Source organism: Sinocyclocheilus rhinocerous, unplaced genomic scaffold, assembly GCF_001515625.1.
Source record: "Sinocyclocheilus rhinocerous isolate Xijiao unplaced genomic scaffold, SAMN03320098_v1.1 scaffold2850, whole genome shotgun sequence".
NCBI lineage: Eukaryota > Metazoa > Chordata > Actinopteri > Cypriniformes > Cyprinidae > Sinocyclocheilus > Sinocyclocheilus rhinocerous.
In genome coordinates this window covers 221,527-236,694 of record NW_015643753.1, presented here as the reverse complement: position 1 = coordinate 236,694, position 15,168 = coordinate 221,527, and the positions used below count along the sequence as shown (strand labels likewise).

The following is a 15,168-nucleotide window of genomic DNA, read 5'->3' as shown; positions in this document are numbered from 1 at the left end:
AGTTTTAGTCACTTCCGTGTTGGTTTCACGAGAGAGACCGGAAGGTTGCCGCTTGGGTGTAATCAATACTTCAGCGAGAATAAAAGTTACGCCTTCTTTCTTTGTGTATACATTTCGGCGGTGTTATGCAAATCTTCCCACAAAATGACGTAGATTTGTGGGGGCGTGTTTGAATGAGGCGTTTTAGGAAGGCATGGTTGACTCTAAACTTTTAGAAAGAATATCTCTTTGGGTTTGAGACTGCAACTTTAACGGACCTTATCTATGCACAAACAGCTTTTAACACTCCAAAGAGAAAAGAAAACATGAAATTGCATCATATGACATCTAATAAATAAAAAGAAAACAAGTACATAGAATAGAAATAGAATAGAGAATGCTAGTGTCGGAGGATCAAGTGTAGATTTAGTGTTTTTATGTGTTGATATGATGTCTGGGTTTTTATTTATTGTATTTTATTTATTACTACATTAAAAAAAACCTAGATCAACCCAATCAAAAAATATGCTGTATTATAATAATTAATATAAATATTTTATGCTATGTGCAATAATTTATTTATTTATTTTAGACAGAAAAGAACAAACCAAGACCATGTTTTTTGGTCATGATTTGGTAATGCTGAGTAGTTGTTGTGGAGCTGTACCATGGTAGTTCTGTTGTTCTGTTAATCTCTAAAGCACCATCTTCATTAGTCAATCTCTTGTGTGTCTGTGAGCGGTTCAGATGTTGCAATCTGAACTATTTTAGTAAGCTGCATATGGTCGTGTCAGGAAGTGTTTGTGATGGTTATAATGTCACTTCAGTTTACAGACACACTCATCACGTTATGTAAGTGAAGATAAACAAACTATCCTGTGACATGATGGAAAACGTCAGCTCTTGATTTACGCAAGGACCAGTTCACCCAAAAATGAAGACACTGTCATTATTTATTCTCCCTCATGTCATGCATCTCAATCTTTAAAGAATCATCTACTCGCACGAACACTCTCAAACAAAGTACAAGACTCATCCTTGTACCTTATTTACCCCTAAAATGTGCATATTAGTACTTAAAAAGTACAAATAAAATACATAAACATGTACATATTAGTACTCTTTGAAAGGCCCCAGTTTTGTACATCATCTTATGAACTACTGTTATATATGGTGTTTTTGTCTTTATAACTATGCTGTTATTATGTTTCATTGCAAATAATGTTATTATAGATATACTGTATGTAACTAATGGTTGTTTTATTATTGGATGAACTATTCCTTGAAGTGTTTTCTGTTCGTTCAGCAAATCATCATCATTGTTAGTAGAAGAACCTTCATTCAGCATTTGTTTGCAGTAGTTATCATCATCATTTACTGTACGATTTTCATTGTCAATCATAGTCATCATTATTATTGTCATTACCAATTAATATTATACCACAGACTTCAGGTTATGTTGGTTAAAGTTAATTATTTAAGCATCAGCGCCCCCTGCTGGCTCACTTCAGTGTTGTAAGGCACAGTTCATACAGTACAATGTTAGATCTGATTTTGAATTTGACTGATTATATGACTGCTATTCAAAAGAGTAACTAAATGTACACGAAATGTTGATTTTATTTAATCAGATGTAGAAAACAAGGAGTGGAGTGAAACTGGCACTGGACATCACTGGACTGAAACCATGGTTATTATTGTTATCTAAAAGTAAAACAATAAAAAAAAAAATCATTACTTAAAATAAAAGAACAGTAACTCCAATAATTATTTAAAAAAATTGTATTTATTATTTTATTTTATTATTATTTATTTTAAATAACATATTTTATTTTATGTATTATTGTTTCATAATTGAAAAATGTTATATATTGTTTAGTTTAACTTCATGTACTAAGATAATTAAAAACTACAAATACATATATAAAAATGAATGGATGAATAAATAAATTTACTAAACAACATTACTAAAACTTTAAAATTGAAATAAAAAAGGAAAATATAAAATAAAGTATTTTTTAAATAAAACTATGATAATATATCAATAATGTATTTTTGGCATTTTTAGTGGTTTTTATATGTTCATATAGTTTTTATTAATTTTTAATTCAGCTTTAGTTACTGGAGTACATCAGGTTAAATGAAAATGAGAATAGATTCCTTGGAAACTAGCTGGAATCAAATATATGTAATTTTTTATTTTATTTCAGTTAACATTTATTTTATTTCAAGCAACACACTTTTTATGGTTTTATTTTTAAATGATGCTCTCTGCACTTGTCTAGCATTGTCTAGCACTTCTCAGAACTGCGTCTGCTGTCTCTGGAGATGTTTAGGGAAGTCCAGTTCTTTCAGTGAATTGGATCCTCTCGTATGTCCACGACTCAGTTGTGTGTGGAGCTGGTCGTCTCCAGATGGTAAAGAGAAACAACTAATGCTGAGTTCACACTGCATGCAAAACCTGTCGGCGAGTGAAAAATCGGGCTAAAATCGTGCAGTGTGAACTCGGCATAAATAACAGCTTTATCTTCACCGAGAGTCTTAGCTGTTCGGTCCTCAGAAAGTAAAAGCATAGACGACTCCGACCACCACGATGTTTCCGACGGTGGCGATGATGGCGATCCAGAGCCAGACGGCGTCGCTGGACACGCGCTGCGGCTCCTCCTGCTGGACCGGTGCTGATGATGCAGGAGGCGCTGCGTTCACGCTGGCCGAGGAGTTAAAGAGCGAGTGCTCTGTGCTGCAGTCGTCCAGCGGAGACGCGTCCATGAACGCGCCGCTCATCACCGGAAGCTAAAACACACAGAGTTCAGCAGGTCACTGGTTATGATGCACTGAAGTTTTTTTACCTGGATTTTTAAACCTTTTGTGTGGATGAATGCTAGTGTGTTCCTATAGGTTGCTAGGGTGTTCCCTAGTCTGTAGGATTTATTTCACCTCTTTTGTAGAGTTTTATTTTATTTATTTTTATTTTTTTGGATGACATCCTCACTCTCTTGGTCGCATCACTAACCCTAACTGAGTAATGGTAGTAGTAATACTTTGCTGCTTAGCAAATACCTCAAGTAACATCATTGGGTTTGCAATTTTATTTTATGAGTTGCATGTGAGGAATATCTGTAATGTATGCAGCCTGACCAAATCCTGCCGCAGACGCGGAGGAGAAAAGGCATCAAACTGAAGCAGAGCAGAATGCTGTTGCTCCGTCAAGAGAATATTTCTCAGAGCGTCTTCACGTCTGTTTTGAGTGGCACAGTTAGAGGAAAACTCATGAGAGCATGTTTGTGGCCTCAGGCCTGTTTCTCAGGGAACTCAGGCTTCATTAATGTGCTGTACATATTTAGAAAGTGGGAAGTGATGGTGATTTATTGAGTGAGACAATTAAAGCCCAACAGCACCGGTCGCTGGCGCGATAAAGAGCCTCGTCTCACGTCTACTGTACATACAGTATGAGGCATCGAAGGAAGTGTGATCTTTTAAAAAAACACAGAAAACCTTTCCTCATGCTTACTGACACAAACACCATCATAAAATAGCTACTTCAAGTGCTGTGGAGAAAAGGTTTGGCTGGTAGATTACTGTAACTACACTATCTGATTATAAGCATATGATTACAATAATTACATTTTTGAACAGTAATAATATTTGCTTCATAACCTTTGTAATGAAGTGTTTTTTTTTAGCTGTGCATTTGCAGTACTAAGTGAAGCCAATTTAATACTATTATTTTGAAAGGTTAGACTTTAGCAGTGTAGTATTGAAAATAAATACAGTTATTTTATTATTTTGATTATTGAGATACTATTATACTTTTTAATAATAGATTGAATTTAAATTTTGCTCTGCAGTGAATGGGTGCCGTCAGAATGAGAGTCCAAACAGCTGATAAAAACATCACAATAATCCACAAGTAATCCACAATTTATTGTTTTTTTTTTCATTTTGCTCAGTTTTATTTTAGATTTTATTTGTTTATTAATAATTTATTATTAATATATATATTTTTTAATTTTAGTACATCAACTAAATGAAAATGAGAAATTAGTTAAGTTTAGTAAAATAAGAAAAAAAAAATTCTAAAATGTTTAAGTATTTTATTTATTTAATTTAATTTAAGTTTTTTTTATTTTATGGTTTTAGTGAACTATAATGACCCTGATACACTAACTCTGCTCGTTTGTCTCAAGCTAATGATGAGGCCCTTCAAGACCTCTGTGTTTACACATTACAGCGGATGTGAACCGTTCGCCTCGCTGCTTTTCCAGCCCTGTAACTTATTGATTCTGCCACACAATCAATAAATGCATGACTAATGAGGGTTGTGGAGTGCTGGATGAAATCAAACCTAAGGATAGGATAATAGATGGTGTCGTTTATATGTGCATACATTTCAGAGACTACATCCTCAAGCAGCATTAAAACATTTTAACACTGACCTCAGATCATCTGGTTGTAAATACGGTTTACCAACAGATTCTCTATTGATGTTCAGTGTGAGCTGGAAAAACTAGAGATGGCCAGTTACATCCAGTTGCAAACTGACTCCGCTGTGCATTTATTGTTTGTGTTTTTACTTAGTTTTATTTTTTCTTCATGGCAGTTTATTAGTGTGGTATCATGTACAATACAACATAGGATGTCACATAATTTGGCAGAATTTGAATGAATAAATCGAAAGAATGAATGAATAAGATTTAAATGCAATGTTCATTTGTCAAAAAACGGAAGGAATTTCCAAATTTCATTTTGATTACATTTTAAAGGATTGCTTAAATTGTTAAAGTTTAATGCATTCATTTGATCACGGCTGTTTTTTGATAATTTGTAAAACACTAAGCATTAAAACCTTCTAAAATAACTGTGACCTCTGGGACGGCTCATGCTGCTGACTCACTGTAGTACAAACTTCATATAATTTCCTATTTCCTGTTCCTGTTCCTCTTTCCTATTTCCCTATTCCGTTTCCTGTTGCACAAAAGACAAACAAACAGTCAAAGTGCAACTGTTTTTTTGCAATACAAAAATGAAACTTATCTTAGTTGTCAAGGCAACATTTCTCATTTTTGTTTAGTTTAAGCTGAAGTACTAAAATGATTAAAAGTAAAAACTCAAACTTAATAAAAACTATATAGACACGTGAATATAAATAATTAATTAATAATAATGACAAAAACACAAAACAAAATAACTAAAACGTACAAAAATAAAATGAAAACCGAGAATATAAAAATAAAATGAAGTCATAATATTATCAGAAACTGTAAAAGTATATCAAAGATACTAAAATAGCACTGGCTTGACTGAATGAATGATGAGAATGAAACTAGTGTTCTGACACATAATAGCAAGCAAAATTACAAGCCAATGTGTTTTCTTTTTAAGCATGCATTATTAATATAAGAACCAATATTTTATTTATGCACAATTGTCGGGAACAGTCTGAACTCATTAGATGTGGAAAAATTCTACATTACAACTTGTTCTCATAAAACACACCCACTCAGAGTTTCATAATGTCATTTCAATATTTAAGCCTTTGAAGCTGGAAAAGAAATTCCACTTTAAACAAAAGCTTCATTACAGCCGGATGAAAAATGCATTTTCAGCTCTTTTGTCAAAAAATGGAAGGAATTTCCAAATTTCATTTTGATTACATTTTAAAGGATTGCTTAAATTGTTAAAGTTTAATGCATTCATTTGATCACGGCTGTTTTTTGATAATTTGTAAAACACTAAGCATTAAAACCTTCTAAAATAACTGTGACCTCTGGGACGGCTCATGCTGCTGACTCACTGTAGTACAAACTTCATATAATTTCCTATTTCCTGTTCCTGTTCCTCTTTCCTATTTCCCTATTCCGTTTCCTGTTGCACAAAAGACAAACAAACAGTCAAAGTGCAACTGTTTTTTTGCAATACAAAAATGAAACTTATCTTAGTTGTCAAGGCAACATTTCTCATTTTTGTTTAGTTTAAGCTGAAGTACTAAAATGATTAAAAGTAAAAACTCAAACTTAATAAAAACTATATAGACACGTGAATATAAATAATTAATTAATAATAATGACAAAAACACAAAACAAAATAACTAAAACGTACAAAAATAAAATGAAAACCGAGAATATAAAAATAAAATGAAGTCATAATATTATCAGAAACTGTAAAAGTATATCAAAGATACTAAAATAGCACTGGCTTGACTGAATGAATGATGAGAATGAAACTAGTGTTCTGACACATAATAGCAAGCAAAATTACAAGCCAATGTGTTTTCTTTTTAAGCATGCATTATTAATATAAGAACCAATATTTTATTTATGCACAATTGTCGGGAACAGTCTGAACTCATTAGATGTGGAAAAATTCAACATTAAAACTTGTTCTCATAAAACACACCCACTCAGAGTTTCATAATGTCATTTCAATATTTAAGCCTTTGAAGCTGGAAAAGAAATTCCACTTTAAACAAAAGCTTCATTACAGCCGGATGAAAAATGCATTTTCAGCTCTTGATGTGGATTAAATCCACACTCCATTCAGCTCTCGTCATGCTAATGAGCTTTTCTGATAGAATTGACCTACTTCTGTACTGAATTACTCAAGTGGGAAATACAAAGTGTTTGGACAGTGAAAGCACATTTAATGTCTGAGTGTAGTAACATATCAAAGAAAGTGTTTGAGTGATTCAGATGGTCACTGTATCTGGTGCATCATAGTAATATCTGATTGTTTGTACTGATAAATGAAGTTTACGTCTTGCAATTGTTCAGTGTGAGCTGGAAAAACTAGAGATGGCCAGTTACATCCAGTTGCAAACTGACTCCGCTGTGCATTTATTGTTTGTGTTTTTACTTAGTTTTATTTTTTCTTCATGGCAGTTTATTAGTGTGGTATCATGTACAATACAACATAGGATGTCACATAATTTTGCAGAATTTGAATGAATAAATCGAAAGAATGAATGAATAAGGTTTAAATGCAATGTTCATTTGTCAAAAAATGGAAGGAATTTCCAAATTTCATTTTGATTACATTTTAAAGGATTGCTTAAATTGTTAAAGTTTAATGCATTCATTTGATCACGGCTGTTTTTTGATAATTTGTAAAACACTAAGCATTAAAACCTTCTAAAATAACTGTGACCTCTGGGACGGCTCATGCTGCTGACTCACTGTAGTACAAACTTCATATAATTTCCTATTTCCTGTTCCTGTTCCTCTTTCCTATTTCCCTATTCCGTTTCCTGTTGCACAAAAGACAAACAAACAGTCAAAGTGCAACTGTTTTTTTGCAATACAAAAATGAAACTTATCTTAGTTGTCAAGGCAACATTTCTCATTTTTGTTTAGTTTAAGCTGAAGTACTAAAATGATTAAAAGTAAAAACTCAAACTTAATAAAAACTATATAGACACGTGAATATAAATAATTAATTAATAATAATGACAAAAACACAAAACAAAATAACTAAAACGTACAAAAATAAAATGAAAACCGAGAATATAAAAATAAAATGAAGTCATAATATTATCAGAAACTGTAAAAGTATATCAAAGATACTAAAATAGCACTGGCTTGACTGAATGAATGATGAGAATGAAACTAGTGTTCTGACACATAATAGCAAGCAAAATTACAAGCCAATGTGTTTTCTTTTTAAGCATGCATTATTAATATAAGAACCAATATTTTATTTATGCACAATTGTCGGGAACAGTCTGAACTCATTAGATGTGGAAAAATTCAACATTAAAACTTGTTCTCATAAAACACACCCACTCAGAGTTTCATAATGTCATTTCAATATTTAAGCCTTTGAAGCTGGAAAAGAAATTCCACTTTAAACAAAAGCTTCATTACAGCCGGATGAAAAATGCATTTTCAGCTCTTGATGTGGATTAAATCCACACTCCATTCAGCTCTCGTCATGCTAATGAGCTTTTCTGATAGAATTGACCTACTTCTGTACTGAATTACTCAAGTGGGAAATACAAAGTGTTTGGACAGTGAAAGCACATTTAATGTCTGAGTGTAGTAACATATCAAAGAAAGTGTTTGAGTGATTCAGATGGTCACTGTATCTGGTGCATCATAGTAATATCTGATTGTTTGTACTGATAAATGAAGTTTACGTCTTGCAATTCGGACTATTTATTCTCTTTAATTCTGAGTTTATTTCTTGCAAATCATTTTTTTTTTCTGTTTCCTCCACAAAATAAAAAATAAACAAGTTGTGCGACTTTTTACCTCACAGTTCTGACTTTTTGTCTCAGAATTGCAAGTTTATGTCTTGCAGTTCTGACTTTATAACTTGAAATTCGGAGAAAAAAAGTCAGACTTAAGATACTTTAAGATGATTAAGATGTAAACTCAGAATTCTGACTTTTTTCTATTGCAATTCCAAGTTCACACCTCACATTTCTGACTCTCTTTTTTCCTCTCGCAACTCTTGAGTTATCTCTTGCAATTTTGTGTTTTTTTTCCCCCTCCGCAGAATAAAAAGTAAAATGGGTTATTTAGACTTTTTATCTCACAATTCTGATCCTATATTTTGCAATTCTGACTTTTTTTTTCTCTCAGAGTTAAGTTTACATTTTGCAATTTTGTAGTTGCAACTTTTTTTCACAATTCTGACTTTATAACTCACAATTAAAAAAAAAAAAAAAAGTGAGGAAAAAAGTCTGCAATTTTGTGTTTTTCCCCTCCACAGTATACAAAGTAAAAAGGGTTATTGAGACCTTTTATCTCACAATTCTGACTTTTTAATGAAAGTGAGGAAAAAAGTCAGAATCCTGAGTTTATTTATGTCTCACAATTTTGACTTTTTCTCTCGCAGTTCTGAGTTTATATCTCACAATTCTAACTATTTTTTCTTGCAGTTTTGAGTTTTTAATCTCACAAATCAGACTTTTTCAGAATTGCATGTTAATTATGACAAAAAAGTCAGAATTGTGAGATAAAAAGTCGCAATTACCTTTTTAATTTTTTTTAATCCCATGGCGGAAAGAAGCTACATAACAAATACTACATCACATACTATATGAGTTTAAAGCTGTAATCTCAATATGCTGCTGTGACTTTATAAAAGCGCTTTGGTTTCAGAAGAACATGAGCCTGTGGCATAAAGATGTTCTCCAGACGGACTGCCGCTGATGTGCTGGAGAGCCCTGAGCAGGTGTCCTGTTCTCCTGCATGGGCTTTTAGTGAACACACACACTAAACCTGATTCCCAGTGTCGTGCTCAGATATGGCTGAGGGCTTGTTTCAGGGGAAACAGGGTCATTTTGGGGCAGCAAGATCTAGACAGAACATGTAGTGACATGTTTGGAGCGTATAACACCGAGCTGTGTTTGGATGAAATACTACCATACTGCTTAATGCATACTGTGCATTATTTCATGCACAGCGCTTCATATGTTAAAAAAATAAACAATATACATTATGCAATAATATGCTGAAGATACTGTACTTTACTGTACATCACAAATTAATACTTTCCATAGAAAAGAGTACTGTGATTCCATAGGGGAAAAAAATCACAATTTCATAATCAGAAATCAGAAAGAGCTTTATTGCCAAGTGTGTTTACACACACAAGGAATTTGTCTTGGTGACAGAAGCTTCCAGTGCACAGACAGGATGACAAGTGACGAGACACAGATAACAAAATAAACAAGTGATTAAAAATAAATATGTGAAAACAATGCATAATAGACAAAAAGACAACAGACAATATACTGTATGTACAGATGTGCAAATATTTCTCCTGAGAAAAACACCCCAGTAATCTGACATGTGTGTTTCAGAAAATATCTCATCTATGTCTCAAACTCTGCTCAGATTTGCCACAATACCAAAGTCTGCAATAAAAAGTCAAATATTTCTTATCAAACGATCTGCTCTCCAAGTTCATTTTATAGCTCTATACTCTTACTGGATGACAACTATTGACTCATTTTGGACAATTGTTTTAAAAGAAAATGTTGTTTAAAATAAATAAATTAAAGTTAAACCTAGCGTAAATTAAATGCTGACAAATACAATCATGATAAATGTTACAATTAAAAGATTTAAAATGTATTTAAAAATGTAAAGATTTAAATTACAGTAATGAAAACTTGGGTGTAATTTTGCTATTTTATAAAAAATAATGTTAAAATGCATAAATATAAACTTTTGTTACTTGAAGTACAGTAAAATAAATGTTAACTGAAATAAAATAAAATATATTTAAAAATAACACGGAAATAAATAATAAAAATATGGACATATAAATAAAGACATACATAATTGACATAAATGACAAAAAATGCAAAATTACTAAAACTTTAAATAAAATGAAAATGAAAGTGGAAAATACAAAAATAAAAACACCTCTTCAGGGAAAATGGACAACTCTAAATATTATTGATCTTAAACAGAATATAGCTAATATGTCTGCTCATGCTCACATTTGTGTCATATTTTTCTTAATCTGTGATTGACAAGCCATCTTTAACAATATCACATCATTTGATTTGCAGGCGGTGTATAGTTTTCATCTTCACTTGATCAACAGCAGGATCTCCAGTGAGGCGTTGTGATGTTTGTGACAGGAAACTAGAGGAAGAGATGGAAAAGACCTCCAGCAACAACATGACCGACTTCCACGAGAAGAAGAAACCAGGTTTGGGGCTAAAAGTGATATTTTCATGAACACACATCAGCTCAGTCAGACGGAGGGCACAGTCACACGTCTGTGAAGCATCCCGAGTATTTCTAGGGAATAATATCAGTTTTAGAGCTTCATGCAGATGCATTTTTGATAATATTGCTTGTGTTTTGTTTTGTTTTTTATTTCCTGTGCATCATCAGTGAAAATGAAGGATACATTTTGGTTACATTTAGAAAACCTTTTTGTTACTGCAACACTCTTTGGCTCAAACGGTTTCATTTGATCAAAAAAAAAAATGAACTCAGAATTGCAAGGTAAATTAATTCTAAGAAAAATATTTTTATTGTAATTGCACCATATAAACTCACAATTGTGAGAAAAAGTCAGAATTGTTAGATAAAGAGTCAGAATTAGCTTTCTTTATTTTTCATTCCTTGAAAAATGTGTCGCGATTCTCACCATTCTGACTTTTTTTCTTGCAATTCTTAGTTTATATCTGAAGATTCAGACAATATTTAATCTCAATCATGAGAGAAACCGTCAGAATTGCAAGATATAAACTTGCAATTATGAGAAGTCAGTGAGATAAAAAGTAATTTTATATATATATAAAAAATTTTGTGCAAGGGACAAGAAACAAATTTACGTCTCAAATTATGAGTTTTGAAAAAAAGTCAAAATTGTTATATACAATTTTTTTAATTATTATTCTGTAGCGGAAATAAGCTTCCACAAAAAAAACATAATATTAAATGAGAAACAGATTATTCAAAAAGTAAAAGTGTAGAATGGGGATTTGATTGGACTGTGAAGTGTCTCTATTATGCATGGGCCGGTATGAGATTTTGACGGTATGATAACATTAAGCAAAAAATATCACGGTTTCACGGTTGCTTGCAATAAGACAAAAAACGGCCGGTTGCTGATCGCGTAAGTTCCAGAGTAAGCCATCCTACACACACGTGACTGACCGCTCGCTCGCACCAACAAGAGGAGGGTCGTGTTACTCGCTACACTGCACTCAACCTGAGGGATTCCTACACTTTCAGTCTTTGAGGAGACATGAAAAACAGCGCATATCGTAGGAACGGTATAATGGAAAATATTAGCGGTTTTGAAACCGTGACATTTTCAAATCGCGGTATACCTTGAAACCGGTAATAGGCCCATGCCTAGTCTCTATGGCACGTAGATGAAAATAATTCACATCTGGCCAAATTAAAGTGTAAAAAGGCAAGATTGCAACACTACAATCTGCAATTGACAACACTGCAACAAAGAAGAGCCTGTGCAGCTTCTAAACATGAACTTTCTCTTCATTATTCACGCGTGTGACGTGGTGCTTCAGCTTCAGCTCTGCCGTGAATCAGATGTTTGTCCTTCAGTTTGAGTCAGCTGGGTCTCAATGGAGCTCTTGCAGATTCAGTTAAGTGCACAGTTGTATCAATCAGAAGATGATTCGAATAATAACTCTATATCCCGCTGTCCTTACAGTCCTTCAGTTTGTGTTTCGGGCTGTTTCATGGATGTTTGTGCAGCAGGTGATTTATCCTTCAATCACAGAGCAATCTAAAGCTTTCCATACAAAAGTTTTCTGCGGTGAGACTACAACAGAGTGACTCCACAGGAATGACACATCGCAAATTAGATGCTTCTCAGAGGTTTTTCTCATATGTGTGAGGAGAGTGTTATTAGTCACGCAGAGGAGATCTCACTAATGTTTCAAATTGTGCTCAGATTTGCTCAAGACACTAAAGTCTGAAATAAAAAAATCAGAAGTCCCAATATGGACTCAAATATTTCTCATCAAATGTGACCCGGGACCACAAAACCAGTCATAAGGGTAAATTTTTTGAAATTGAGATTTATACATCATCTGAAAGCTGAATAAATAATATTTCCATTGATGTATGGTTTGTTAGGATAGGACAATATTTGGCTGAGATACAACTATTTGAAAATCTGGAATCTGAGGGTGCAAAAAAATCTAAATATTGAGAAAATCATCTTTAAAATTGTCCAAATTAAGTTCTTAGCAATGCATATTACTAATCAAAAATTACGTTTTGATATATTTACAGTAGGAAATGTACAAAATATCTTCATGGAACATGATCTTTACTTAATATCCTAATGATTTTTGGCATAAAAGAAAAATCGATAAATTTGACCCATACGATGTATTGTTGGCTATTGCTACAAATATACCCCAGCGACTTAAGACTGCTTTTGTGCTCCAGGCACACATATGATCTGAGAAGCTCTCTAAATTGAGTTTACAGCTCTATTCTCTAACTGGATGACAACTATTGATTCATTTGTGTCTACTTTTTAAATAAATTTGATTAAAAATAAAAAGGTTATCTAATGATTTAAAAATTGAAATGAGCATAAATTAAATTCAGTAAAACAAATATTATAATGATTAATGTTTTACAGTTTAAAGATTTAAAATGAAAGATTTCTTCATTAAAGTAATGAGAATTTAGGTGTAAATGTGCGTTTCACAAAAATAATGTCAAACTGCGTAAATAGTGCAATAAAAAGTCTCAATATGAACTCAAATATTTCTCATCAGCTGCTCACCAAATTCAGTTTATAGCTGGAGTACAACTAGTGACTTATTTGGGTCTATTTTTTCGAGAAGAAAAAAGTTATGTAATGATTTTAAAATTAGCATAAATTAAATGCAGTAAGGCACTTACTATCATAATAATATGTTACAATTTAACATAGTAAAACGAAAATTATCTTGATAAATATGTTATAATTTAAAGATTTAAAATTGATTTTAAAAATGTATAAGAAATATACATATAATATATAAGAAATATTTATTACAATATTTCAGATTTTTAATAAATCCATAAATCTGAGGAAAAAGTTGACACTTAATGGAGGCATTCCTCAGATTTCCATTCAAGACTTTTGAGGTATGAAACAACTTCTGAGATGTTATCAGAATAGACCATGATACCGATTTATTGTGTTTTTTAAATTTACCATAGTATTTAAATGCATGGTATTTGCAAGTGTTTTGAGGTGAGGCTAAAATAAAATCTGAATGTGATGTCTCAAGTGGTTGTGTTTGTGGACATTCCTCCAGAGAACCAAACTAACCTCACGTGCTTTAATGCATCAATCTCCAAACATATTAACATGTTTAACTCACTTTAACTAACTTAACTAAGGCGTCACGGTGTCATGCATCGCAAAGGGTTTCTTCTAGTGCTGAGGAAGCTCACGTCACATAGAGGCTCCACAGGGAGCAGAACGTGTTTCTGAAGCATCAGTAGAACAAGAGTTACAGTCTCCAAACATCACACCACTGAAATACAATTCATAAATGACTAATGCCAGCAATTCCTGCACTCCCAGCGCTCCGTTCTCATTTTTCAAGCACTGGATTCATGAGCAGGTCATAAATAATGTTGACAGCATGAAATGCATCAGAGTTTACGGTACATGATGACCCCTGTACAGTGACCCCAAAATGCATTCAAAATGTGTGAATGTCAATGCATTAGATGCAAAATGTGACCCTGGAGCACAAAACTAGTCTTAAGTCGCTGGGGTATAGTTGTAGCAATAGCCAACACATTGTATGGGTCAAAATTATTCATTTTTCTTTTATGCCAAAAATCATTAGGATATTAAGTAAAGATCATGTTCCACAAATATATTTTATACATTTCCTACTGTAAATATATCAAAACGTATTTTTTGATTAGTAATATGCATTGCTAAGAACTTCATTTGGACAACTTTAAAGGCGATTTTCTCAATATTTTGATTTGTTTGCACCCTCAGATTTTCAAATAGTTGTATCTCGGCCAAATATTACTCGGCCTAACAAACCATATATCAATGGAAAGCTTATTTATTCAGCTTTCAGATTCTGTATAAATCTCAATTTTAAAAAATTGACCCTTATGACTGGTTTTGTATTCCAGGGTCACAAATATCAAAACAAGTCATTTACGTTAAAGAAAGATGCACAAACACACTTTGCAATCAAAACATTTGAGAAAAATAAGTTTGGTAGTTAAAAATGCTAAAATACAATAGATTGAATATGAATATAATTTGTAAGTGTCCAGATATTTACAGGCCACTGTGTGTTTCATGACAAACACTAAACACATCTTCACTAGGGTTATTATTGTTTAATAAAATTAAACCAAAACATTTTTGTTAATTGAGGTAAAGCTACAATAAAATTTAAATATTAAATGAAAAACTTTAAATGAAAATTAGAAATGAAGCACTAAAATTACTAACTGGAAATAAATAAATACACTTTAAATAAAACTTAATTCAAACTGAAATATACAATAAATTAAATATAAATTGTATTTTTTTTAAATTACTAATAAAAATGACAACCAAAAAAATTGAACTAAATGAAAACTAAACTTAAAACTAAATGAAAAATGTTGTATTGGCAACTAAATAAAATAAGTACTAAAATTACTACCTTAAAATAAAATAAAAAATAAAACGGAATTGAATCTGAAATACAAAATAAATTAAGCC

General features: G+C 32.3%; 1 protein-coding gene across 1 annotated transcript in view; it reads right to left on the bottom strand.

Annotated features, from left to right (window-relative positions):
* Nucleotides 1-2,527: 2,527 nt before the first annotated feature.
* The window catches only part of LOC107757685 (uncharacterized protein C14orf132-like), a 14,316-nt gene continuing 1,675 nt past the window's right edge, over nucleotides 2,528-15,168 (bottom strand). The window contains exon 2 of the mRNA XM_016575243.1: nucleotides 2,528-2,772. Coding sequence (XP_016430729.1) covers nucleotides 2,536-2,772 — 237 coding nt within the window. The 3' untranslated portion in view covers nucleotides 2,528-2,535. The remainder of the gene's footprint in view (nucleotides 2,773-15,168) is intronic.